Raw genomic sequence first — 26364 nt, forward strand, 5'->3', positions numbered from 1 at the left:
CTAAAAATCACCCATAGCCCTGGTTTAAAATGCAGATTCCCAGGTCCTCCCCCTGGAGCTCGGACTTGTTGGTCTGGAGTGGGCCCCAAGATTTGTCACTCCAAGAAGCCTCATGGGGATTCCCAGGTTCAGACTAGTTCAGGCCACTGAATGCTCATAGCAACATTATCAGGGTGTACCCTTAGGCCCAGGGTGTACCCCACAGATGAGAGACCTGAGATTCAGAGATGTTAAGTAATCTGTGCACAGTCCCACAGCCAGCGAGATTTTGAGCTGGTCTCTCAGCCTCCAATCCGCCCTCCCTTTGTAGCATCTCCTGCAAAGCGGCCAGGAACCCGGGGCATCCTGAGGAGACCACCCACGATGGTCTGTCTGTCCCTCCATCCTGTACTGAGACCCTCCATCCTTACCCTCCTAGGTCTTTGGGGCACACATCAGCTTCTCGGCCTCAAGATCCTCAGAGATGTGGTGATTTTTCCCATGTACTTGGCAGTTTCTCTTTTCCACGCTAACCCTCTCCCATGTCTTCCCTTGTTTTTCTCAAGGTGCCACCGCAGATCCCTTCCCCACCCCCCAGTCCCTCTCCTATGGGGAGTCCACGTCCATCTGGAACTGTGGTGTCCTCTGTCTAGTGGGGTCTCCCATCGCCCCTCAGGGCGGCTCCGCCGAGTGGTCGAGTCTGACTGCAGACCGGTGGTAGAATGAGTTTTTACCATCCTCAGGTTCGAGAGCTTGAGAAACAGTTGGGACAGACCCAGAACCGGTCTGTGGGAACAGCCCGTGACGAGCTGTCTGTCTGTCCAGACCCAAGGAAGCTGTCGGCCCAGGAGAAAAACCTGCTGAGGCTCCGCAACCTGGAAAGGGAAAAGCAGGAAGGCTGGGAGGTAATGCCTGCCCGGGGGGAGGCAGGTGAGCACGAGGGACCCAGAGATCATGAACCCCCTGAAAGGACTTGGAGGCACCTGGGGGTTTGCGTCAGCTCTGTGCGTGTTCTGCACGTCCTGTCGATCCAGCTTGAACCACCTGACTGAGTCCTCACCCCGAGCCCATTTCATGAACTTTGGGTGGCCCCATCCTGGCTGATTTGGAGATGTTGGGTCTGAAACTTTCATTGTTAAAGGAAAAGGCGAGCGTGACAGCTCCAGAGGTGTGCTGGGGTCACATGGCCTTAAGGAAGGGGCACTCCTGGCTGATGAAAGGTGGACAGGCTGGTACCAGCTCCAGAGCAGCATCTCACTGGCCCAACTGAGAGTGTCAAAAGCCAGACTCAACCAGGCGACGCAACGAAGGGAACGTATTGGCCCTTGTAGCTGGACAACCCAGACGTGGCCTAGCTCTAGGACAGGCGGGCCCAGGATTTGGGAACTGGGTCTCAGGGCCACTTTCTCCTGGCTAGGCTCCACTCTCTCCCATGGGGACTCCTGGTGGGCCCAGCTTCTGTCCTCCAACCCAGCCCCCACGAAGGGCTTCTCTTTCCCAGCAGCTCTGACAAAGCCCCAGGATTTGGGACTAGCTTAGACCCTGTACCCATCCCTGAGCCAGTCGCTGTGGCAGAGGGTACAGGATGCTTCCATTGGCCAAGCTTCAGATACTCACTCCTCAGTCTGAGGAATGAGTCAGCCTCCCCAAACTTGGCCTGACAGTGGGGAGTAGGGGCTTCCTCAAGGAGAGTAGAGGAAGAAGCAGGAAGAGGTGCCGGCAGCCCGAGCGGGCCCACGTCAGTGTCCCCGGCGATGGGCCTTACCTGTCATTGTCAGGTTTCTGTCTGTGAGTGTCCTGTGCTCGGAACGCTGTAACCAGCGCTGTGTAGTACCTCCCAGCATCCTGGGCCATCAGGTGTAAGGAGGGAACAGTGAGATGGTGGAGCTAGGCAGCTCCTGCTGGACCTTGTATGCCCCCCAGGGGTTTGAGCTTTTATCTTAAAGGCAGTAGAGAACCAGCAAAGGGTTTTAAGTTGTGGAGGGACATGGCCAGCATGCATTCTGGTAAGGTTGCATGGTCAGGCGTGGGGGATGGATCAAAGGCGCCGTGGGAGGCCGAAGCAGGAATCCACCTGCGACATGACCAAGAACTTGCGCCAAGACGGTAGGACTCGAGCGGAAGGGCCAGATGCCTGGAACATGGAGGGTCGGTTACGTAGGACTCAGTGACTGGATGTGGAAGGGAGAGGAGTAGGAAGAATTGCGGAGGACTTCCAGTGAGTGCAGCGGGTGGGTGGGGGACAGGGGCGTGGGTTCCAGGAAGAGGTGAGTTGAGACTTGAAAATGTGGGGTTTGAGGTGCACCTAGCTCAGACTTACACATTCGCAAAGAACAGAATATGATGGAATCATTGGACCATCCGTCAGCCACAATGTGGGCCATAGGAAATTATTTCCTGTGTGCACTGCCTCTGCCAGGTGCCACCAGAGCCTGGAATGTGCAGACAGCAGAGCAACAGGGCAACAATGGCTGATGTCCTGCAACGATCTGTGGTTTTATAGCTTCGTCACGTTTTACTACTTTTCATTTCTATAATGCACCTCATCAGGGATCTGAAAACACGTTTCCAGTGATAATTAACCCTCAAGACCAAACCAGATTCTGTCACCTGCTGCGGAAAACCGCTCTTGGTGTCTCAATCTTGGCTCTGAGGGTTTGCCTAATCTGCCCTGTGCCCCTCTGACCTTGCCCCTAACCTGCCCTCTGGCTCACTGAGCTCCAGCCACACGTGTTCCACCCCAGGGCCTTTGCACATACCCTTTGCCTTCGCCTTTAGTCTCTGCTCAGATGTTACAATGAGTGTTTGTCACGATTTGGCATCATCTGTTCCGCCCCCTAGGATGTCAGCTCCTTGAGGACAAGGGCTCTGTTTTTTCCTCAGCTGTATCCCCAGCACCTATAAAAGGCCAAGCATATAGTAGGCCCGCAGGAAACATTTGTGAATGAATGAATGAATGAATGAATGAATGAATGAATGAAAGACCCCAGAGGCACATGCAGTATGTGAGTTTCAGTTTGTAGCTGACCAAAGTGAGGTGCAGTCTGGGGTGATGTGAGAGGATGAGGTGGCAGGGGGCCCCTCCCTTCTCACTCTTCTTCTTGATGGATTGAGGCACTTCAGTTTGAACCCTAGACGTAGCGCTATTTGCTAAAGCATGGTTTTCCTCTTTCTCCCCAGCTCAGGCAGGGGTGGAGGGATGGGGACAGCCCCTGGAGGACACACCCAGAGGTGGCCAATGGGTTTCCTGTCATGTCTGACTGGCAGAGCAGGGGCAGCTGCCCAGACAGCTGCATTCTTGGGCTGAGTGAAGGAGTGCTGTCATCCGTTAGTGACATCTGTCGTAGGCTCGGGCAGGGGCTGGAAGCAAGGACCCCAGTTCTACTCACTTGCTCTGTGGCCTCCGACGAAGCCCTTCCCTCCCATTTCGGGGCTCACCAGTGAGTGGGAGTGAGGGACTGGATGTGGGTGAGGGCCCGCTCAGCCCTGCCACCCAGGACTGCACTTTCTGATTCCAGAAACTTGCGGGTGAGCGGGATGCCCTCCAGACAGAGCTCCAAGAGCTGAAAAAGAAGTTCGAGGGCGTGAGGTCTCGGAACAAGGTGCTGTCAAGCGAAGTGAAGACCCTCAGGAGTCAAATGGGGACCCTAACGGACAAGGGCAGACATGATGACGAGCTCATCGACGCCCTCATGGTACGGCCGGCCACTCCAGCAATGCGCCAGCCAGGCTCTGGGCCCCCAAAGAATGGCCCCCCCCACCGGAAATGTGTGACTCAGCCTCAGCCACCAAAGGTCTCACTCGCCCCAAATGCCACCTGCATACCCCAAAGCCCATTGCCTCCAGATGGGCCCCAGCCCCAAAGCTCCCCTCACCCCCCGCCCAGAACAGAAGGGAAAACTGAGTGGCCAGTACAAACTCTTGTCTATGTGATTGCACACAGCTCCTCCACTTCTGGGCCCTTGGGGTATGGTTTATAATAGTCAGTTGACAAGACAACTCCTAGGGTCAAATATTATAATCCCATTTCATAGATGGGGAAACTAAGATTCTAATTAGTTAATAAGTCATCCAAAACCTTACAACTGAATTCAAACTAGGTTTATATGACTGTAAAGCCTTCCTTCATTAGCAATGCCACACTGCTATCCTGACCCTAGCCTGGCCTTTTCTCTCGGGGGCCCGAGGCACCCCAGCTTTATCCCTGAATTCCAAGTTGTACCCACAGGCTCCTGGGGTAGTCATTCATGGCCTGACTGGGGTGCATGGGGAACTGATGCTGGCTTAGGCACCCCCTTAGTCTCTAATAGTTTCACCAGGTGGGGTGGTGGGCAGGGCCCAGGAGACCTGAAATCTGGGCCTGCCTCTGTTGATACCTCACTATGTGACCCTGCACCAGTTGCATCCCCTCTCTGAGCCTCAGGTCCCAGTTTTTAAAGAAAGTGCAGGGCTGGATGTCCTCTGAGGTCCCTGGGTACCACCATTCTTTGTCACTGACGATGGCATGAGAGCTGCAAACCAGCCCCAGCCCTGCCATTCGCCAGCAGGGTCCCCTCTTTAAGCCTCAGTTTCCTCCACTATGGGGTGAAGACAACAGCCCACACCTGTTCCAACTCACTGATATGGTCCTTCCTGGCCCCCAGGCAGGAAGCCTCCACTCCAGCAATGCCCTGGGAGAGGGGAGGGGTATCTTCAGGCGAGGAGGCGTCAGGTGCTGAAGGATCCCTGGCGAGGGGTCCAGGTACTACCTTCAAGGGCGGTCTCCCAGCAGAGTGGGATAGGGTTTCTTTTTACCCAAATGTCTCCCCCTCTGGCTGAGGGGTCACCATCCAAGCTGCTTCCTGTTGTCCTGAGAGCCCCTTGGATGTCCTCCTTGGCCCTGGTCTCAGGGAGAAGGAAGGTGAGGACAAGAAGAGGGCACAGCCCCCACCTGCCTGGCGAACCCCCTGAGAACAGACGAGAAGGCGTCCCTCTGGTTCTCCAGGGAGCGTTCGTGTCTCACTGTCAGGTCCCTGCAGGAGCAGGGACTGGGTGGGTTGCTAAGGGCTGGGGGTGGGGGCTTTCCTTGTCCTTCCTTACCCAGGGACTTTGGCTGACCCTCGCCTGCCCTCCTGCTTGACCCCACAGGACCAGCTAAAGCAGCTACAGGAGATTCTGGGCAGCATGCATCTGCTGGAGGAAAAGACACGAGCATCCCAGCACCGCCTGGGCCAGCAGCTCAACCATGAGGCTCAGCAGAGCAGCAGCCTCGTCACCCAGCTGCGGGCCATGGTAGCTGAGCGGGAGGCCAGAGTTCAGCAGCTGGAGATGGAGACGGGGCAGCTCAGTGTACAGGTGAGCAGGGCACTGGTGAGCGCAGCATCCATTTCCAGGTCCCAGCAAGTCCATCCAACATCCAGAGAAATCTCCGCCACTTCTGTGTCTTTCCACCTGCCTTTATTCAGGCTGCACCATGTCCTACCTCGTCCCACTTTGGCTCCCTGCTTCCATCTGGCTCCCCAGCCCATTCTGTACACACCTTTCCTCTCTAAGGTACAAACCTGATTGTGTCCCTGCTCTGTCTAAAAGCTGTCTGTGGTTCCCCATCACCCTCGGCCTCACCCCGTCCTCAAGGGTCTGGGCTCCTTCCATCTCACCCTCTCCCTCACCAGCTGTGGCCCTCATCCTCATGACCCAAGATGGTAGCTACACTACCAGCCTTTACATGCACATTCCAGGCAACAGGACGGCAGTGGGGAAACCACATTTCCTCATCCAGCTTGCAGGGCACATTGTGACAAATTCTTGCTGCCACCCCTCCTGCACCCCCCCCTTTCCTCCACACTCTGGCCACAGGAATGCCATTTAGTTCCTTACATGGTCCTGCTCTTGCCCCACTCCAGGCCTGTGCACGTGCCGGAAACACACGCCCTTACTTTCCTTCCCTACCGCCTCTGCCTGGCCGGCTGCCCCTCAGACGTTAGGTCTTACCTAGTACGAGCACTTTAGGAAGCTCCAGGCACCACCACCCCCAATTCTGTGTTACAGGCCCCTCCTGGGCACTCCCTAAGCTCCCAGTGCATCCCCAAGCCAAACTTTTGTCACACTGTGTGACCATTGTCCTATTTTCTCCCCCGAACTCCCCTTGAGGGGACACGAATCACGGCTCCTTGGTGCCAGGCCCTCGCCGAGGCCCTGCTAGCCTCTCTGTCCCCCGGTGTCTGGAAGATCCAAGTGTCTCCAAGTGACAAAGGCAGCTGGCCTCAAGTCACCTGGCATTCATCCACGTGTGGGTGGGGCTGCCCACAGAGGTGGGTCCACTCAAAGACGTCAGTCTCTGATCTGCCGACACCGTAGGCCATGCCCTTCCCTTTGGGACCCGAATGTGGAGCAGCTTCCTGGCCCAGTCACCGTGCTCACACCATGTCGCTCTCTTTCTGAAGAGAGGCATTATTAGAGGTCATTATCATGCAAGGACTGCCTTCACCAAACAGGCCTCGCTTTTCACTCCTGAAAAGAAGCCTCTTTCATATCCCCTGCAAGCCCCGCAATCAAGCCAAGGCCCCCTCCTGCCTTGTCTAGGCCTCTGAGTCAAAGCCCTGAGAATCGAACCCATGTCTGTTCCTGCAGTATCATCAGAATAAAGGAGTGGGCGAGGGGTCCAGTCGGCCTGAGGTCAACCCAGCCCACACCAAGCCCCTGGAGGACCCGGGCCTGACCAAGCCTCCGGCCTCAGCAGGGGATCACGTTGGCAGGCTTGGATCTTCTCGGTAAGAAGAAAATGGGCTGGAGGGGTTGGCATGTGAATAGTAATTATTCAAAAGAAAGGCTGTTTCCTGCTGCCTCCGATGGGAAGCCACGGGTGCGGTTTTAAGATGACTGTGTCCTTGCCATCCCACTACGTGGCCCTCTCCTATTTCATTAGCCCTGCATCTGTGTGAAGGAGCGTTGGGCCCAGATATTATTCCTTCCAGAGCACGTGGTTGCAGCTTCCTGTAAAATCGTCTCAGAACTCCCCTGCTTCTCAGATTCACAAACAGACCTGTGTTGGATTGGTGGAGGCTCTGATGTCTCCTGGTTCTGTCTTGTTTTGAGCAAGAGTTCTGGAAGGAAGGGCAGAAAATCCACAGGGCTGCTGCGAGGGCCAGCACTGGCCACCTCCTCAGGCTGCCCGGATCCCTGCTGGCCTCTGCCTCCCTCCCAGCTGGGGAGGCCCAGCAGGGCCCAGCCTGCCTTCCCATGGTGATGAGCCCTTCTGCCCTCACACAGCTCTGTGACCAGCCTGGGCCACACACTCGTGGAATCTGCTCTCACGTGGCCTTCCCTGCCCAGTCCTCATGGGGCATCACCCAGGTAAGAACCCAGGACCCCCCACCCTCACCGTCTTTCCCATCCTGATCACTCCGCTGATATTGCCATGCCATTAAAGGAGGAAAAACCAAGGCCAGGCCAAGTCCAGGGACTTCTCCAAGGCTACAGAAGGACGTGGAGGGTCAGGGACATCAGCGCCTTGTCCAAGGTGGTAGAGCAAATGGCTTCGGAACCAGAGTCGTGGCCTCTGAGTCGCAGGCTAGTATTCCTGCTGCCACAGTTACCACAGGGAATCTTCCACCCCTTGTCTTCACTTGCCACTGAGAATCAGTCTCTAGGGGGAGAATTTCATGTCATATGGGTTCCCAATTTAAGGCACTGATATCCCCTCAGCTCTCCGGTCCCATCTTTGTTGATAGAATCAAGCGTAGGGCTAAAATGGGCCCTTTATTCTTGCTGCCAGCTCACAGACAAAGGGCGGCTTTGTCCTGCCTCTGAGCCCTGTTCTGAGCCCTGCCCACTGTCCACTGGAGCCACGCTCCCACTGTCAGCTCCCCACCCCCACCCCTCAGGCAGGTCAGCTCAGGTTCCGGTGGGGGCCTCTGAGTGGGACTAGTCCCACCTTTGAGTTGCTGTGTGGCTCTGGGAAAATTGGCCCCCCTGGGCTTCTATTTCCCAAGAAGTACCTGAGACACTTCTGGCCTGACATTTGGCAGCCAAGGGACCACGGGCCAAGGCCAGCCCTGCAGCTGCCCCACACGTCAGCCTGGAGACATGGGGCACCTGGAGGAGAGTGGGCCGACGCTGAGCTCATGCCACAATTCTCCTCACACCACAGGGGGAATGCACAGGCTCTGTTTCTCTGAGGTTTTAGTAGTAGGAGCAGGGAGATGGACAAGACAACCCCTCACGGTTCCTTCCAGGCCCATGTGGCTATGACCTTTGCACTCCATGGGGATGCAGGAGCCAGTGTGCTCCTGGGCTGCCCAGAGCGCTGGTTCTCAAGCTTGCTTCTCCCACCACACACACATAGTTACTGAACCCAACCATGTGCATGCCCTGCCTCATGCAGCTTGCAGTCCCCTCCCATCAGTGACAGGGCAGGCATGCATGGGGTGGGAGTGACCCCAGAGAGTGTGTCTGTCAGGGCTGGCATGGGGACTCTGATGGGGTGCCTGGAAGTAGGGTGGGGGGCAGGGGGATCCCCTCTTGCCTCCTGTGGCTCCTCCCCCACAGTGAGATCATGGAGGTGAGTAGAGTAGGGTTTCCCGAACTGCAGGGCATACACAGATTAGCTGGCATCTGCCAGGTTAGATACAGGTTCTGATTCAGCAGATCTGGGCCACAGACTGGGACCCTGCCTGCATTTCCAGTGAGCTGGTAGGTGATGCCCCAGCCGCTGACTCACAGACCACACTGAGCAGCAAGGCCTTAGAGTGTATTAGGAGCCAGAACACTGAGGAGGCTGCAGCCCTCAGAGCCCATCCCAACCAGCCCCCATCCTGTGCAGAGAGATGACTGGGGCCCAGAGAGGGGAAGGGACCTGCCCACGACCACAGAGCCAGTCAGCCTCTGGGTGCCTGTGTCCTGTGATACCAACAGGACCAGGATCACCAGGGTGTCACTGGGAAAGGTGAGGGCAAAGCAGAGAGCAGCTTGGGACTCACATGTGGGCTTCGGGGGTTGGGAGTGGGTCAGAGCTCAGCTTCTGTCCTGACCCCAGCCAGCAAGTGAGGGGCTGGTAGGCAGGCCCAGTGAGAAGGAGGGAAGCAGTGATGGGCCGGGATCAGGCTAGAGAAAACGGACCCAGTCTCAAAGCCAAATGTCCAGGCTCCTGGAAAGTGGGCTGGGCTTGGGGCAAAGCCAGGAGGTGTGGGAAGGCTGGGACAGGCTGGTATTGGGCAGGGTAGCCAGGTCCCAGGCCACACAGGTACCAAGGGCACCCCCAGGCCCCCAAAAGCCAACTTCTATAGCAGCCAGACTAGTCCCAGGCCCCTACATTGGATGAATAGAGGTGGTGGTGGTGCAACCCCAGCCCTGGTGGGGTCTGGCTTTGGAGCCAGCTACGTGAAGTCTAGAGACTGTAGCAGGGCCGGGAATGGTGAGCTGAGGAGAAGCCAGAGCAGGAGGGCCAGAAGGGCCAGGAGGGACTAGGGGTCTTCAATGTCCTTGCAGTCTCTCCCACCATCTTCAGGGAACCCCTTAAATGACCTCTGCCTCCCCACCCTCACCCCCAGGTTCTCGGACTCCCCAGAACAAAAAGGCTGGCACGCCCAGGTAGCAGAATTCAAGGCTCTCTGGCAGGCCACCGAGGTGGAACGCGACCGGCTCACCGAGTTTGTCACTGTCCTGCAGAAACGGTAACACATGGCGCCCAAGGACGCACTTTCATGGGCCAACGTGGGCTGCAGGGTGGAAGCCTGGCACAGGGCATCTCTCTTGGACAGGGCCAGGCCTCGTCCATGACTGGGTCCACCTTGCTGGGGTATTTAGCTCCCGGGCATTCCCAGCCATAGCTCATGTCCCCACCCAAATGCCCCACTACCTTGGGGTCCTATTGTCACACTTGTGGTTTGCCCTGTCCTACACGCTCCCAATGGGACTGTGGCCTGCGTGTGGACCTGAGGTAGGAGTCTCAGGGGAGAGACCCTCTGGAGTGGTTAAATCAGTCATATCAACCTACCAATAATGAAAATCTATGATGAGTATGGCACTGTACTCGGCGCCATTGGAAGTTTTGGTGGGAAGAAGACACAGGCCAGACTGATGTCTGGAATTGCAAAGATGAGGAGAACAGCTGATACCTAGTGAGCTGAGACTTCTCTAGGGAGAGGGAGGGACGCGTGTGGCCCAAGGCAGCAGACCAGGAGCTATGGTTTTCTCCAAGGAGTTGTTGACAGATGTCCATTCAGATAAATCAGTGCTCTTCACTCAAGTGACCCTTTTGGCAAGAAATGCAGGTGCCCAGGCCAACACATGGCCTACCCATGTGACCTGCTCAGTGAAAATATAAAGGACACCACTGAGTGTCTGCCCTAACAGGCCATATCACATGTCAGTCAGGGCTCTTTGGTGACAGACAACAGAAACCAATTCTGGCTAAGTGAAGAGAAAGGCAGATTTGTGGAAGGTTCTGGCAGGCGCCAAGGCACAGAGCAGGAGAAAAGCTCAAGAAGGTCCAGGCATCTTGGTAGCAGGAACCCTTGGGTGGTCTCCCCGGTGCCCCTGGAATGGAGCAGGCCCAGTGGGTTCTGGGAGAGAAGGTCTAGCTGGCCTAGGTTGCTCGCAGGTCCCTCCCTGGACACAGGCCAGGCCCCTGCACTGGAAGTGCCTCCAGGTACTCACAGATGGAGGGAGGACAGTTTGCCAAAAAGGAGAAAAGTGTCCTGTTACCAAAGAAGGCATTTAAGGCACTGGAAGTGGTCAACAGATGGCCACTAACTTAGCAGTAAGAGTGACCGGCTTTAATTTTTTCCTGTAGTACACAGAGAAGACCTGAATTTCAGACATACTCAAGTATATGAGAAAAGTAACCATAATTCTTTTTCTGTCGTTGAAATGCAATGGGTAGTACAAGCCTCTAGTCTGGTCTATCAGATGGAAGAAACATATTCCATTCAGGCGTTCTCTCCCATTTCCTTTGAGGTGCACCTGCGTGTTGGGGTGGTCTTATGAACCAAGGTGACCCTCTCATCTATTGCAGCAAAAGAAACCACTCCCAACGCAGTGGACTCAAACACAATGGTTTCTTCTTTCTTATGATTCTGTGGGTTGCTTGTGTGATTCTGCTTCACATGACGCCTGCTGGGATCCCTCGCAGGGCCCCATTCAGCTGGAAGCTCAGCAGGGGTGCTCAGTTCTCCTTCAGGGGGCATCTCTTTCCAGGTGGTGACGCATCTTCCAGGGCCTCTCCATGCAGAGCTGGGGTTAAGGTGCGGCAAGCAAGGCACCTAGGGCTCAGAGTTGAAGGAGGCACTCCGTGTCATGCATGTGTGATTCTCAGCTGACAGCCTTGACCTCTGGGTGTTCATTCTGCCGCTCTGGGTCATTTTTGGATGTGGGGGAGCTCTGTCCCAGGCCCACTGGCCTTTTCTACTCTGGGCCATTGCAGTGTTGCTGAGCTCCAACAAGGAAAGAGGGCCCAGGACCCCCTCTAGATTCCGATCCCCCCAAACCTATTTGGACTTCTCACCCCAACGGACAGGACCTTCCTTTCTCAGAGATCCTCAATATCTGTTATTTTCTCTATTTGGAGGGTCTGTCCCGGTTTTGCACAGGGAGAGAGCTTTCTCTGTGCAGCTTCCCCCTGTCTCGGGCTCTGCCTAAAAATTCCAGTTGTCTCACACCCTCACCCGTATATCCCCAGTCTCGTGCCCACATCCCAGTGAGACTACTGTGCTCTGCCTGGGATCCACCCCCCTCATCCCCCACAATGCAGACAGGGGCCTCAGGCTGAAAGCCGTGGTAGAGCTCCGGTCATTTGTTCCCCTTCCCTCAAGTCCTGTGTCCAATGTCCCGTGTTTGAAGACATCATAATTCTTCTATTTGATCCATCTTTCTACCGTGTTTTCCCGAAAATAAGACCTAACCGGAAAATAAGCCCTAGCATGATTTTTCAGGATGACATCCCCTGAACATAAGCCCTAATGCGTCTTTTGGATCAAAAATTAATATAAGACCCTGTCTTGTTTTCAGGGAAACACGGTAGTTGTTTACAACAGGAGGGGCTAGCCTGGTCAGTCTGCCATGACAGAAAGCCTCTAAATAGGTCTCTTGTAAAAAAGCATATAGTTGGCTGTGTTTTAAAATTCCATCTGAGAATTTGTGTTTGAACAGTGAAGTTTAATCCCTTTTCATTTTTGTAACATTTGGAAATATTTTGATCATCTCAATATTTTCTATTTGCCATGATTTTTCTTAGCTCTTTTCCCCTTTGTTCTTCTCCCTTATAGTATAGGATGGGTCAAGTCTTAGTTCCCTCTCTTCTACACAATTTCAGAAGATATACATTCTATCTCTATTCTTTTAGTGCTTACCCTAAACTTTTAGCATAAAACTCAGCAAGTCTAAAGTCAGTGGGTTTCTTTATTATCATTTTGAGCAATAGAAGAAATTTATGTTATCTCTGATTGCCCTGCTTGTGTCTTTCATGTTACTGTTTTCTAATATTTCTCTTCCACATTCTTAAAAAACAAAACAAAACAAAAAAACCGCCTCTGAAATTAACTCTCCAAATTTGTTCTCTTGGAAAATATTCATTTACTTTTGCCAACATGCTTGAAAAACGTCTTCTCTCACTGTCGGTTCTTGCCTGTCAGTCTTTTTCCTTCTTACTGAAGTGCATCCTTTAGTTCAGTGAGGCCACGTGAATGGCGCAAACTCTGAGTCTTTGTTTATTTATAAGTGTCTTCGTTTTGCCTTTCTCTTGAGTGAGAATTTAATTGGGCATAGAATTCCAGAGATGGGTATTTTCTCTCAGCACCTGTAGGCTATGATAGTCTGTTTTCTTTGAGCATCCACTGTTGCTAAAAAAGAAATGTGCTATCAGTTTGATAGTGTTACTTTGTAGGTGTGTGCCTTCTCTCTGACTGCTTTTTCAGATATTCTCTTCATCTTTGAGGTTGTGTCTAGGTACTTTATTTTATCTTCCTTATTTAGGAATTAGTGTGTTTTTCAATCTGAGGACTTTCATCCATATATTACCTCTCCCCATTATCCCGATTGTTTTCATCTAAAATTTCTAGCAAACATACGTTAGACCTTTTTATTCTTTCTGCCACTCTTAAACTTTCTTAATATTTTGGGCTGATTACTGGGTGATTGCTTTAGATTTATGTTCCTGCTCACTCAATCTCTCTTCAGTTGCACTTCATCCGCCCATGAAGCCCATTTTAATAACAGTATTTTTCATTTCTAGCCATTCTTTTTTGTGTAAACCCTCCTGTTCTCTTTCTTTTCTTTCTTCTTTTTTAAATTTAAGTTTATTGGGGTGACAATTGTTAGTAAAGTTACACAGATTTCAGGTGTACAATTCTGTAATACATCATCTATATATCACATTGTGTGCTCACCATGCAGAGTCAGTTCTCTTTCCATCACCTGTATTTTCCTGATCTCTTTCTTGTAGCATTTGTTCTTTCATTAATATTTCTTGCCTTTCTCTTTTTACTAATTTTAAACTGACTTAGTCCCTTTCAAGTTGCTCTATCGTCTTCATTACTCGGGGTCCTAAGTAACATCTGGTGACTCCTCCTCATGGTGAATTATCTCCCCATGTGGTTTGTAGTTTTGTGTTGTTTTTGTGAGCTTATCTTGAGTGTATTTTTTTCTTGCGGGTGTTCTTAGGTTATGCAAGTGCTCCTACAGAATGGTTCTGCTTTTGTTTCCATTGGGCTTTGGGGGTTTCAGTGGTTACTGATCGGTATTTTATGCTAATTTATTGGTTTAGGATTTCCTGAACACGTGAGTGCTGGTCTTCTGTTCAGTTTCCTCAGGATTGGTGCTCCCCCCCCCCCGCCCCCCCTGCTGAGGCCCTGTTAGACTGCAAGCTTCTTTACCACTTCTCTGGCTTATAGATGGATACTGTCTGAGTCCTCTTATCAGAAACAAAGCCCTCTCCTGAGGCTTCCAGAATTGTGCAGAGAGATCTCTTGCAGCTTGCTACCTTATATGACCCCAAGTGTATGTCTTCTGCTCTCATGCTGGCGTTAAAACCCCTGCCTCATGCTTCTGGAAGCTTTATTCGTTTTACTATTACAAACGTATACTTACTTATTACGAAAAGCTTCCTTTTACAACCTCCAGTTCCCCATTCTTCATCAAAAAGAACTGTTAGAACTTCCAAAATATTTTCTTTGCACATCCAAAAATATGTGTATATATGTGTATGTACATACATATATTATTAAAAGGTATACTCACACTAAATGCATCTTTACATTTCTGTGGGATTACATCGGTATCATAAATTTCTAATCGTGGAATCACTGAATCCAAGAACATGCACATTTAAAATGTTCACAAATAATGGCAAATTTCCCCTTTAAAATGAGTCAGTTTACATTCCCACCAATGAGGTGAATGATCAAGCATTTCCCCACACCCTCCCTATGCTAAGTTTTACCAATCTTTAACATTTTTACCAAACTAATAAAGGAACACTAATATCTCAGTGTTATTTTTATCTGCTTTGCGATAACCAAAAGTGGCATGAGTGTATTTTTCACATGTTTATGGCCTTTTACATGTTCTTTTTTGTTAAATACTTATTTATATTATTGCACATTTTTCAGTGAGTTATTTCTACATTTTTCTTTACATGTGTAAGGAGCTATTTACAAAGTATGTATATAGTATTATGTACATAATGTAAAACATTGAGTATGTTTTCCTTCATAAAGATCTTGTATCATTTGTATTAAATTAATTCCTGGGCAGGGGGACCTCCTTATCTGAATGTTCTTTATCAGCATCCCAACAGTCCTCATGAAAGCAAAATTTTAACGTCAAAACATTCCGTAATAACTTCACTGTTTAATATTTGTCACTTCACACTGCCATTGGGTCCATTTGGTCAAATTCTCAAAATAGAATGAAAATCAATTACAAAGTAGGCAAATCTTTAAAAAACATTTGGAATTTCATGCAGTTGATGCACATGGTGTTGGAACGCTGTTAGAATCACGCTGAAAGCCATTGACAAACGAAGATCTAGCTGCATTCATTAGCCCAGTTAATGATTGAAAAAGAAAAAAAAAAATGGTGAGAGTGAGGAGTGTCAAAAGAGAATCAGAGTATCAATGCATCTGCGAGGTCTTGAGTAGAAATGGAAATTTGCAGCCGCAGGCCGGGCCGCCAGTGATGGAGTGAGAAGGAGCTGGTTTTGCGTGTTTGGAGGAAAAGCTGTAGGGCCTGCTTGATGCACTGGAAGCCGAAAGCAGCGAGGAAGAAAGAAAAGGCAAGAGTGACTCCCAGGTTTTGGGGCCAAGCTACCGCATGAGTGAGGGTGACATTTATCAAGATGAGGAAGGCACATTTTGGGGAGAAGGGGAGACATCCAGTTTGATCATTCTTGAATTTTGTGGGAATTCATGAAGTGCTTTAGCATTTTATATGCTGTGTGCTGTTAGTTTCTTTTATGATTTCCCCATCACAAATGGAATACACATTTAAACAAAACACACGCATTGCTGAAATACATAGCAGAAAAATGAAAGCCTGTCTCCCACAGTTAACTAGTCAGTATCGGCGGCACATTCCCCTCATTTAGGTCATCGGCTAGATTACATTAGCTTTAGTATTTATTTGTTTTAAAAATTTTTAACTTGTTAGAAATTTTTAAATTAGATCATATATTATGCCTAATCTCCTGCTACTTGTTTCACTTAGTAATATATCACAGACATCCTCTTCATGTCAGTACATATTCCTTTTATGGATACAGAGTCTTTTATTGTGTTCCTCCACTATGATTTATTTACCAAAGATTTCCATAAGAGTGTTGTATTATGTGTATTCTTGTGGCACTTGCTTTTTTTCACCAGTCCCGTGATGCGGAGAGCCATCCGTGTTTGTATGTATAGATAGCTCTGCCTCACTCTTTTTCGTTGCTAGCACAGTGCTGTCCAGTAGAATTTTCTGTGATGATGAGACGATCTGTGTCCATGCTGGGCGAGGCCGTACCCAGTAGCCACATGTGGCTTTTGAGCCCTTCAGATGTGGCTAGAGCGACTAAGGACCTGAATTTTTTTATTTTATTTCCTTTCCATTCATTTTAATTTAAAAAGCCACTCAGTGGACACGAGGATGGCAGCCACTGTGCTGGACAGCACAACTCGGTCATAGTCTATCATATTCCCGGGTAGGACTATGTTACCACTTATTTCGTCTTTTTCCGGTTGCTGGACCTTTAGGTTGAGTCTGTTTGCTTCTGCAAATAAAGTTTCAAGGAACATACTTGAACGAGTTGTGTTAGTGGCTGTTGGCTGTGTTAGTGTACAGTTTTGTGTTAGTAGTTGTTAGTGTTCAGAAATGTCACCATTCAGTGCCTTCTTAACTCTTCGCCAATACAGGAAGACCACTTCCGCCAACACTGAATTTCCAGGCGGCCCCTCTGATTTTCATGTGTGTATGTAACCTTTGCCTGGGTTAAATCGTGGGGAGTCTTGGTCTTCTAGCAGAGTCTTTAGTATCACAGAAGTCTCCAATGCCACACCTGACCACAGGAATGAGCTTAGCCCCAGGCCCCAGCGAGATTCAACAAGTCCTTCATGTGAAATAACTAAATAACAGGGTCTTCAAAGTCCATGAATTCATGACAGGCATGTAGAAAATAATGATAATAAATAATACAACAGAGGGCAGTAACTAACTTCGAAAAAAGCAAACAAGAAAGAAAGGAAATGTAACCCTTACATTTCAATGTCAGCCCTGTGGTAGCCAGGATTGTCGCCCATGCCTGTTTTAGCTGTTGTGCCTGTGAATGTTTTATGTTCTATGGCTAAAGGGTCGTGGCAGATGTCATTCTCCTTATGGACCCTAAAGTAGGAAGATGATCCTGGGTTACCAGGTGGGCCCAATCTAATCACTTGAGCCCTTCAAAGCAGAGAAATTTCTCCAGCTGGGGTCAGTCAGTGAGAGGCTGCAGAAGTCAGAGATTCAAGCATGATATCTGGCTGGCTTTGAAGATGGAAGGGGCCAAGTGGCCTCTAATAGATGAAAGTGATCCAGCCAGCAACTAGTGGGAAATAGGGACCTCAGTCTTTCCATTGGAACTGAATTCTTCCAACAACTTGAATGAGGTTGGAAATGGATTCTCCCCCCAGAACCTCCAGGGAAGAGCCCAGGTCAGCCAGCACCTTGATTCTGGCATTTGGAACCTGGAGCAGAGAGACCAACAGAACATGCTGAACCTCTGACTTACAGAACTGTGAGATAATAAACTTCTGTCGTCTTAAGCTGTTTACATTTGTGGTAATTTGTTACAGCAGCAGTAGATAACTAATACACTACCTAATGTTAATTCAGCCAAAAAATGATAACATAACCACATTGGGACGTGGAGAGGCGATTCTATTTGGTAAGGGGAAAGTACTGAAATAAAACTAAATTCTCATATTGCATGGCAGGAAGTCAAAAGATTATATTTAAACCTTTTTTTAAAAAAATAGCAGCATACGCATCTGTGGAAATAAGGCAGTAAATAGTCACAGAAGCAGCTAACAGCGTTAGAAGTGGTTGCTTCTGGCAAGCAGGAATTGGGCGTGAGGAAGAGTGGGGAGAATGCAGATTTTTTTCATTTTAAGCCTTGGAGAGAACGATAGGGTTTTTAAACGCATGTTCCTATGCTATTGCAATAAAAATAGAGAACAAGTCCCACCACCCCAGGATACTATGAGCACACCTCTTTGACAGCCTGAGCAGGTGGGGTGGGGGCTGCCCCGCCTGCCAGGGAAGATGGCAGCCCCTCCTCTCTGATCACCAGGATGGAGGAGAGCAACAGCAAGCTTCTGGAATCAGAGAGAAAGCTGCAGGAGGAGCGGCAACGCACCGTGGTGCTGGAGCAACATCTGCAGAAGATGCGCCTGGAGCCGGGCAGGACGTCAGCCTCTCAGACAGCAGCTTCCAGGAGCAAAACAGGTAGGGGCTGCTCCAGGGGCCCCAGTGGCTGATGGGACGCTGAAGCCTTGTGGCTAATGGAGGAGCTAGTCTGCAGTGCCGTTCAGCCCCATGGGGGAAACGTGGGAAGCAGAGGCTCTGCCTGCCCCCTACTGCTAAGTGTCCCCTTCCCCTGGCCTCCTAGCCAGAACCAGGAGCCCCAGAGCACCATCGGCCCCAGTGGCCCTGGCCCACCCCACCTGGGCGTCCTTAGCATAAGGTGGTAGGGCCCTCGCTTAGCCACCACCCCCACCCCAGCCCTCAACCCTCTGTCCTGAGCTGACTTTGTTCAAAGTCGGTCTTCTGGGGCAGCCAGTGCAGCCATGGCTGACCAGGAAAGGAGTCCCTTCCTGCTGCCTGCAGCAGTCGTAAGCAGGGATGCTTGGGGACTCGGGCTCCTCCGTCTTGTGCTCCACCATCCTCCACACCCCCAGCCTCCATCTCCTGGTCTAAGGTGGCTGCTCCAGCCTCCCCACCAGCCGCAGGAAGGCGAGAGGGAAGAGGACAACGTGCTGCTTGCCTTTTAAGGGAAGGACCCTGAGGTTGCTTGTGTCACTTCTGCTTTCATCCCCTTGGCCAGATCCCATCATCTGCCCACACCCAGCTGTAGAGGGAGGTTTCATTGCCCTAAACTATAAAGTCTATTGCTCTAACGCAGTGGTTCTCAAGGCACACTCCCCAGATCAGCACAGTTAGCGTCCTGTGGGACTGGGCAAGCTGGGGGTACAGGATGCCAGAGCCAGGAGCCGTTTCTGGGGTGACCACCCCCAGGGAGGAAGCATCTCCAGTGTGGAGGGGCTAGGCCTGCCTCCCTGACACCCCCCTGCCAACCCCCTCAGACTCTGGAGTCCAGGTGCTGCCCCACTGCCCTGCCTCTCAGCACCCCTCCCTCCGCGAGCCAAGGACACTCAGACTTTTGTTTTCAGCCCAGATGAGATCAGAACGTTTCAGGAGGATGTTCCAGAAGAGACAAAGGGAAAGCTGTGCCCATCTGCCTTCTCTCAGCAGCAGGGCCCAGGACTCCAGGGGCCTCCAGGCATTGCTGAGAGGCCAGGCTGAGGAAGGTCCTCAGGCACCGGTCCCCTAGGGAGGTGGTGTCTCCAGGCCTTGGGTTCCCCTCCTGCTGAGCAGCCAGGCTCCCAGCCAGGGAGGGCGAAGCCACGGCAGGAAAAACCACTTCGATCCTGCCTGACAGTGAGGGACAACGGCCTGAAAGTGTCCAGGTGGCCTCTGCCACCTGCTCTGGGGAGCATAGCTTTCATGCGGGAGACCCTGCTCGCTGCGCCATTTGTCGTGCAGGGAGGCCTGCGGGGTCTCTGCTCCTGCTCCCCACATAAGAACACAGGATATGGTGAGGCCAAAAAGGAACACCCACGGAGCCATAAGTAGGGGAATCATATCACTATATTCTTGCTGGCGGCATCCGCCTTTCTGCAATCCGCTCTTGTTAGCTCAGCCGCCATCTTCTTGCTAGCCCCCATTATCTGCTAGCGTAGCCACAGCAGTTATATTAGTGGCCAATGGCTCACTGGTTACAGCTGATGGCCAACTAGCCACAGCTGATGGCCATCCAATCACAGTTGATGGCCATTTACTACCTGAGCCAGCAGCTTTCTATGTGAGGCCAAGAGCCCGGAAACTGCTTTTTGGGGTTCTGTCCCCACAATAGCACATTGCCAATCTGTAAAACCAGGAGACCCGATTTTGGAATTTGGTCCCTCGTGGCAGCTCCACTCCAGTGGGGAAGACAGACAATAAACAAATAAACCAGAAAAAGACGTGATAGGGTCGCTGGAGGGAGGAGCTAAGGCTAAAGCAGAGGAAGAGGATAGGAGGTCTGAGAGAGCAGCTGTTTCCCATGGGGTGACCACTGCAGACCTCACTGACAAGTTGACATCTGAGCAGAGATGGTAGAAGTGGGGGATGAGGCACCCACACACACAGATACACCTGAGGGAAGAGCAAGTGCAAAAGCACTGCGCTGGGAGCTGACTGGAGGCCGGGAGGCGTAGCAAGGAGGCAGTGAGGCTGGAGCACAGTGAGGGGAGGGGAATATGAGGTGAGGTCAGAGAAGTCGTGAGGTGCTGAGGAGGTGGTCCAGTCACAGGGTCTTGAGGGCCAAGTGTGCATTCACTCAGGCCTCAGAAAGTTCTAGAGGCAAGAACTATTATCCTCATTTTACAGATGAGGAAACCAGCTCAGAGAGGTTGATGGTTTACCTGAGGCCACACAGCAGGGGTGAAAGCGGCGTCTGCTGATGCCAGGTGATTTCCCCTGGGCCATACCACCTCTGAGGGTCTTTTTTAGCGCAGAGGTTTCCTGATGCTCTGATCGTGCCCAAGCTGCCCACAAGTTGGGCTTTGATTTCTTTTCCTGAGCATCCTGTGGTCCTCGCCCCAGCCACCCTGGATCCCCTGTATGTATGTGTCATGCAGGGCGTCAGGCGGGGTCTCTGCTCCCGCTCCCCACATAAGAACGCAGGACATGGTGAGGCCAAAAGGAACACCCACGGAGCCATAGGTAGGGGAGTCATATCACTATAGTCTCACTGGCGGCTGGGTTGGAGACACAGGAAGCAGGAGCCACACTGTCTGCAACCTGCTGTCCACTTCTCTGCAATCTGCAACCCACACTCCACTGTGCTAACTGCAATCCGCTCTTGCTAGCCCAGCCACCATCTTCTCGCTAGCTCCCATTTTCTGCTAGCATAGCCACGGCAGTTATATTAGTGGCCAATGGCTCACTGGTTACAGCTGACGGCCAACTAGCCACAGCTGATGGCCATCCAATCACAGTTGATGGCCATTTACTACCTGAGCCAGCACCTTTCTACGTGAGGCCGAGAGCCTGGAAACCGTACTCCTGGCTCTGTCCCCACAGTATGTCTGGGATAGAGACTAAAGGGAGGGGTGCCCAGTGGTACAAGGGCATCAGATGAAGTGACAGCCAAGACTCAGGCTCAACCTGCAGGCCAGACCTCACTGAGGCCCAGCTACCTTCCAGAAACTTGTAAAGTACAAAGATGGAGAAAGTAACAAGAGGAACCACCTTGGTACAAAGTCAGGGTGTCGTGTGGGGAGACCCTGCTCGCTGCGCCATTTGTTGTGCAGGGAGGCCTGCGGGGTCTCTGCTCCCGCTCCCCTCATAAGAACACAGGATATGGTGAGACCAAAAAGGAACACCCGCGGAGCCATAGGTAGGGGAGTCATACTAGTATATTCTTGCTGGCGGCACTATACTCTCACTGGAGGCTGGATCCACACTGTCCGCAACCCGCCATCCTAACTGCAATCTGCGCTTGCCAGCCCAGCCACCATCTTCTTGCTAGCCCCATTTTTCTCTCTTTCTCTGCTAGCGTAGCCACAGCAGTTATATTAGTGGCCAATGGCTCACTGGTTACAGCTGACGGCCAACTAGCCACAGCTGATGGCCATTTACTACCTGAGGCAGCACGTGTCTATGTGAGGCTGAGAGCCTGGAAACTACTTTCTGGGGCTCTGTCCCCACACAGGGCTATATCAGAGGCCAAAGCCAGGGTTCCGGGGAATGCAGAGCAGGCATCAGGGAGGGCTTCCAGAGGGAGGCAGCCCTTGCTCTGCACCTGGAAGGAGGTGTAATATTTCAACAAGTGGAAAAGCAGGAAGTGGGCAGTTGGGGGAGGAAAAGGAGAGTGTTAACACAAGGCCATGGTCTCATCACAGAAAGTGGCTGCTACCGCCCCACAGGTCTGCCCGCCTCTAACACCAGGCACAACCCGAATGGGAGCAAGAGGAAGGACCCATCTTTCACCCAGCTCTCCAACGTGCCCATGGAATCCCAGATGGAGGAGCTGGCCACCAGGTGCTCCCTGCCCCATCTTCCTGCGTGTGGCAGTGTCTGGGAGGAGGTGCTTTGATAGGCAGCAGGATCATGCTCCTCCCCTTTGCCGTCTGTTTGCCCGAAAGGCTGGTCCTGCTGGGTCCTGGGTTGTGGGCCTGCAATGTCGCGACTGACCATCAGGGGACAGAGGGACCCAGCCGTGACCCTGATGAGCCCAAAGGTCCAAGAGAAGTTTGATTAACCATGGGTGGCTGAACCCACTTTTCTCACTAAGTGAAGCTTTTCAAGGTCAAAGGCAATGATGGGAAAGGAAGGAGGGGGAATCTTTACAAATTAGTGCCATCCCTGAGGCAGCCAACATTTTGAGGAGCTACCAGGTGCCAGGCCCAGGGCTGTGGGCGGGCCTAGAGAGGAATGTCACAGTATTCCCCCAAGGGTCTGTGGGAGGAGGGGACAGATCAGAGCGAACCCTGAGCCTGGAGAGCGCGCGCGCGCACACACACACACACACACACACACACACACACGTGTGCGAATGCCCACGCAGGCTGCACTGAGCCCTCTCTCCATGTGGTCCAGGCTGGCCATCCAGGTGGAGGAGAATGAGATGCTGAAGGCGGCCCTGGGCAGCGCCTTGCGGGGAAAGGAGGAGGACTTCAGTATGTACCACGAGACCCTGGGCCAGGTGAAAGGGGTCTTCCTGAAAGCCCTGCGGCAGCAGAAGGCACACAAGCACTAGGATGGCGGTCCTGTGCCACCCTAGCCAGACGGGGCAGCCTCCGGCCCTGAAAAGGCAAGGCTCTGTCTGAGGACTGCACCTGCTCCCGGAAGCCAGCTCCGCATGCTTCTCCTGGAAGAGGCAACCCAAGGGGGACAGAGTCAACATGTCAGGCCAGGAGGGCACAGGAGAAGCCCAGCTGGAGCCCTGGAGGAGCCCCGGGCAGGCGTGGCTGCGACAGGGAGGAGGCTCAGCAGCCTGCAGTGCGTCAGCGAGGGCTGTGGGACAACCGCTGTGGGCCGATGCTGTGCCCGGGGACATTATCCTTGTCCTAGGGCCCAGCTGGGGGTCCCACAAGGCTTCATTTGTACAGGAGAGCAGAGCCTTCGAGCCCCAGCTGGGAGCATCCCCCAGGCCACCCAGCCCCACCCTGCCCCCTCAGCAGGGCGTCCCCCTGCCCCTCCACAGCTGCACCTGTGGCCATCCCCACCCTCCCAGACTTGGGGGGACCACACTCCCTCCTCAGGGCCCTTCCTTAGACGCAGACCCTCGGACTTGTAATAATAATGATTATTTTCATAATCGCCGCAGCTCCCAGTGAGTGAGTGGGAACCAGACCCCCATCCAGTCCTCTAGTCACCCAGCAGATTGTCACCTTGTTTTACAGATGAGGAGACTGAGGTTGACAGAAAGAAGCTATGCTAACATTTAACCCTGACCTGCCTGACTCCAAAAGCCAGGTCCTCCAATTGAGCAGAGTCAACGGGGCAGGTGTGCCCACCCCACTGCTGGGCAGCTCCGCCCCCAGCCAGCTGCTCTGAGAGGCACCTCCATTTGCTTCCAAAGGCTGCAGCTGGTGGCAGAGGGCAGAGGTGGGGCTGGGCTGGAGCTCTGGGCAGGAGGATGCTGAGCCAGCAAGCCCAGGAGCAGTCACCATGCACTTCCCTCACCCCGGCACAGGGGTGAGCTGGCAGGGCTGTCCCCAGTCCCCACCACAGACACCCTGGCCACACCTGTGCACACCGAGGCCCACACACAGATGCCGATGCACACAGATACCCAGACTCGGGAGCACACAACCCTCCGTGTGCACACGCTTACCCACAGACAGTGCCCACTCCACACTCAGCCCCCCTACCCACCTGTGCACACACGGGCATGTGTGTGTGCACATACCATCCACACATGAAGACCAGTCCTCATGTCACTGGTGCAGTGACTCACAAGTGTGGGTGCACATGTTGTGAGAACACCCCTCCCCAGGGAAGCCAGCTGGGGCTCCTAAGACTCCGTCTGCTCAGGCCCTTCCTCAGACACAGAGCAGTGGAGGGACTGTGCACTGGACCCCCAGGCAGGGAACCCCCAGCCTGCATGCGATGACACTGGCCTAGTGTAGTGCAGGCCGTAGGGACAAAGCACTGTTCTGATGGGGTCCGAAGGGTCCCTGGGAAGGAAGAGCTTCTCTCCGATTCCTCGTGCAGGGAAATGGCCGGGCAGAGCGAGACAGTGAGAGGGCCTGTGCTGGGAGGGGACAGTGTGACAGAGAGGAGTGCGCCCGATGCAGAGTTCGAACACCAGGCGGAGTAGTTGGCACCCTCACCTGCAGGCTCTGGGGAGCCCTGAGGGTGATCTGAGTGTGTGGGGGTGCAGGCGCTGGCCCTCAGTGGAGTCCCTAGGAGGGCGACGCAGGCATAGGACTAGCCATCCTTCCTGAGGGATGGACAGAGCCACAGGGGTCAGTCACCTCAGGTGAGGGCAGGATGGCATGACTCACATCCTGACCACTCAAGGGTAGTTTTGCTGCCTTTCCTGGCCCAGGGCTGGGTCTGAGAGAGGAAGGGGCATCCAGTCACTGGGTCTGAACAGGTGGGGATGCCTGGGGCAGATCTCTTTCCCCATTTACCAACTGTGTGGCCCTGGGCAAGTTACTTAACCTCCCTGAGCCTCCATGTCTTCATCTGTAAAATGGGGACAATAATAGAACCCTCCCTCCAGGGCTGCTATCGGTGTCAAAGAATAACTCAAATAACTCATGGAAGGAGAAGGCCAGGTGGGGAGTGGAGCAGCCTGGTCTGTCTAGGTTAGTGCCCACGGCCCCTCCCGAGCAGCACCGTCTGTCCCTGAGACCCTAAGGATGACCTCCCCAGCCTTCAGGCAACTGGGCAGCAGGTGGGCTGGACTTGCTTTTCACAGATGAGAACACCCCGCCCACAGCCACAAGAGGCAGGGGAGGGGCCAGGACAATCAAAGAGGCCTCACGTGAGGACTCACTCTCCCTGGCTGTACCCCAGGCAGGTGCCTGGGGCCTGGGAGCTCAGGTTCCCACACTGACAGGTGAGACCTGGTTGAGCCGTGGGTGTGGCTTGGCCACTGCACCCGTTGGGGCCTCTGGGGCACCACAGCTGAGCTGGATATGGCTGCAGCCTGGCTCAGGCTGATTCAAGCCCCAAACACATTCCACTGCCCTGGACCCCTCCTCTGCGCCCCCACATCCAGTGTCTAGAGCAAGACTCTCCTTTCCCAGCCACCCACTGCCACCCCACAAGGAAGCCTCTGCCTGCCCAGCAGCTCTCCACACGCCACCTCTCCTGTAGTCCCTGCCTGTTACATAGATACACAGTACACACGACACACATATACACACACATAACACGTGCCATAGGCAACGTACAACACAACCCACACACACACACAGCCAACACAAAACACAATTATATGCACACAAACATAGGACACTTTCCCCACATTTTTATTTTGAACAACAAAAATAAAAATTAAACTAAGAGATGAAAAGGATATCTGCCCACCGTATCTTTCCCGGTAGCTCTTGCGGCATTTGGGTAGAGACCCCAGGTTCTTGTGCTGGTCTTACCGCAGTCAGCTTCCTGCCCCTCGTTTTGTGGGCTGGCCACAACAGGCACTCCACCCACCACCCCTCACATGGGGTGGAGTTGCCCTCTGTCATCCAGCCCCAGGGCGAAGGGACCTCCCTAGCCCTCCACCCCTCCTGCCATCCAGGGTCCCTACAGACACCACGGTGAAGGGGTCACCCAGTGAACATGTCCTGCTGTGTGTGAGTCCTGCCTCTCTGGGTCTCTGGAATGAGGGGGTTCCTGCCTCTTTAGCAGCCTCTCTTTAGGAGCAAATCAGTGAGCTGAGCCCTTGTTATGGAGTGAGTTGCCAAGCCCCGCAAGAACCCAATACTGGGCCGCAGTCTGCCCATTGAGAGGTGAGGGGCTGAGGCGCAGAGAAGCGGTCACACCAGCAAGGTGCAGCTCAGGTTCAAGTGAGCTGGCTTGACCTGTGCTCTGCACTATGGAGCCAGACCACACTGTGGGCATCCCTGAGCCATTCTTTTTGAGCCTCGTGAGGGCACCAGCTGGATGGCCGGCCCAGGCTGGTCGCAGCCAGCACCCGGTGTGGGTGAGCTGGGTTCTCAGCCCTGCAGGGCCATCAGCTGACCCCACTACTTAACCTCCTGGGCCATCAGTTTCGTTTTCTATCAACTGGGGATAATGGTAACACCTTCCCTCCAGGTTGCGGTGAAATTAAAGAGTTCATTCATGTCCAGCCTGAGAGCCATGCCTGGCTACTGGGATTAACTTACTCCTCTTGAAACAACCCTTGACTACCTCAGCACTCTGCTCAGGTGTCCCCCCCACCCCAGTCTAGGAAGCCCCCCTTAACTCCCACGGGCACCGCTCCCTGATGCTGGCCTCCTCCAGTGCCCACGATCCCGACTGCAACCCTCACCCAGCCCCTGCACTGGGCAATAATCACTGTTCATGCTTCTCAGGGTCAGGAACCAGCGATGCAGGCTTCCGCCATTCTGTGGGGCGTGTGTGCTGGGGTCTCCTTGCTTCATCCTCTGGGCCAGCGTGTCTGCATGCTTGCTAGGGAGC

The 26364-nt window shown here is 52.9% G+C and overlaps 1 protein-coding gene across 4 annotated transcripts in view; it reads left to right on the forward strand.

Moving 5' to 3' along the window:
* The window catches only part of CCDC13 (coiled-coil domain containing 13), a 48472-nt gene extending 22440 nt beyond the window's left edge, over positions 1-26032 (forward strand). Inside the window, exons 8-16 of one of the 4 annotated variants that reach the window (XM_074312554.1) lie at positions 723-884; positions 3498-3674; positions 5107-5313; positions 6589-6728; positions 7228-7311; positions 9507-9629; positions 17753-17907; positions 21627-21765; positions 22324-26032. In XM_074312554.1, the coding sequence (XP_074168655.1) occupies positions 723-884; positions 3498-3674; positions 5107-5313; positions 6589-6728; positions 7228-7311; positions 9507-9629; positions 17753-17907; positions 21627-21765; positions 22324-22483 (1347 nt within the window). In that variant the 3' untranslated portion in view covers positions 22484-26032. The other 3 variants (XM_019727512.2, XM_074312555.1, XM_074312556.1) reach the window with 3 other exon arrangements.
* Positions 26033-26364: the final 332 nt, after the last annotated feature.

Source organism: Rhinolophus sinicus, linkage group LG10, assembly GCF_036562045.2.
Source record: "Rhinolophus sinicus isolate RSC01 linkage group LG10, ASM3656204v1, whole genome shotgun sequence".
Taxonomy (NCBI): Eukaryota; Metazoa; Chordata; class Mammalia; order Chiroptera; family Rhinolophidae; genus Rhinolophus; species Rhinolophus sinicus.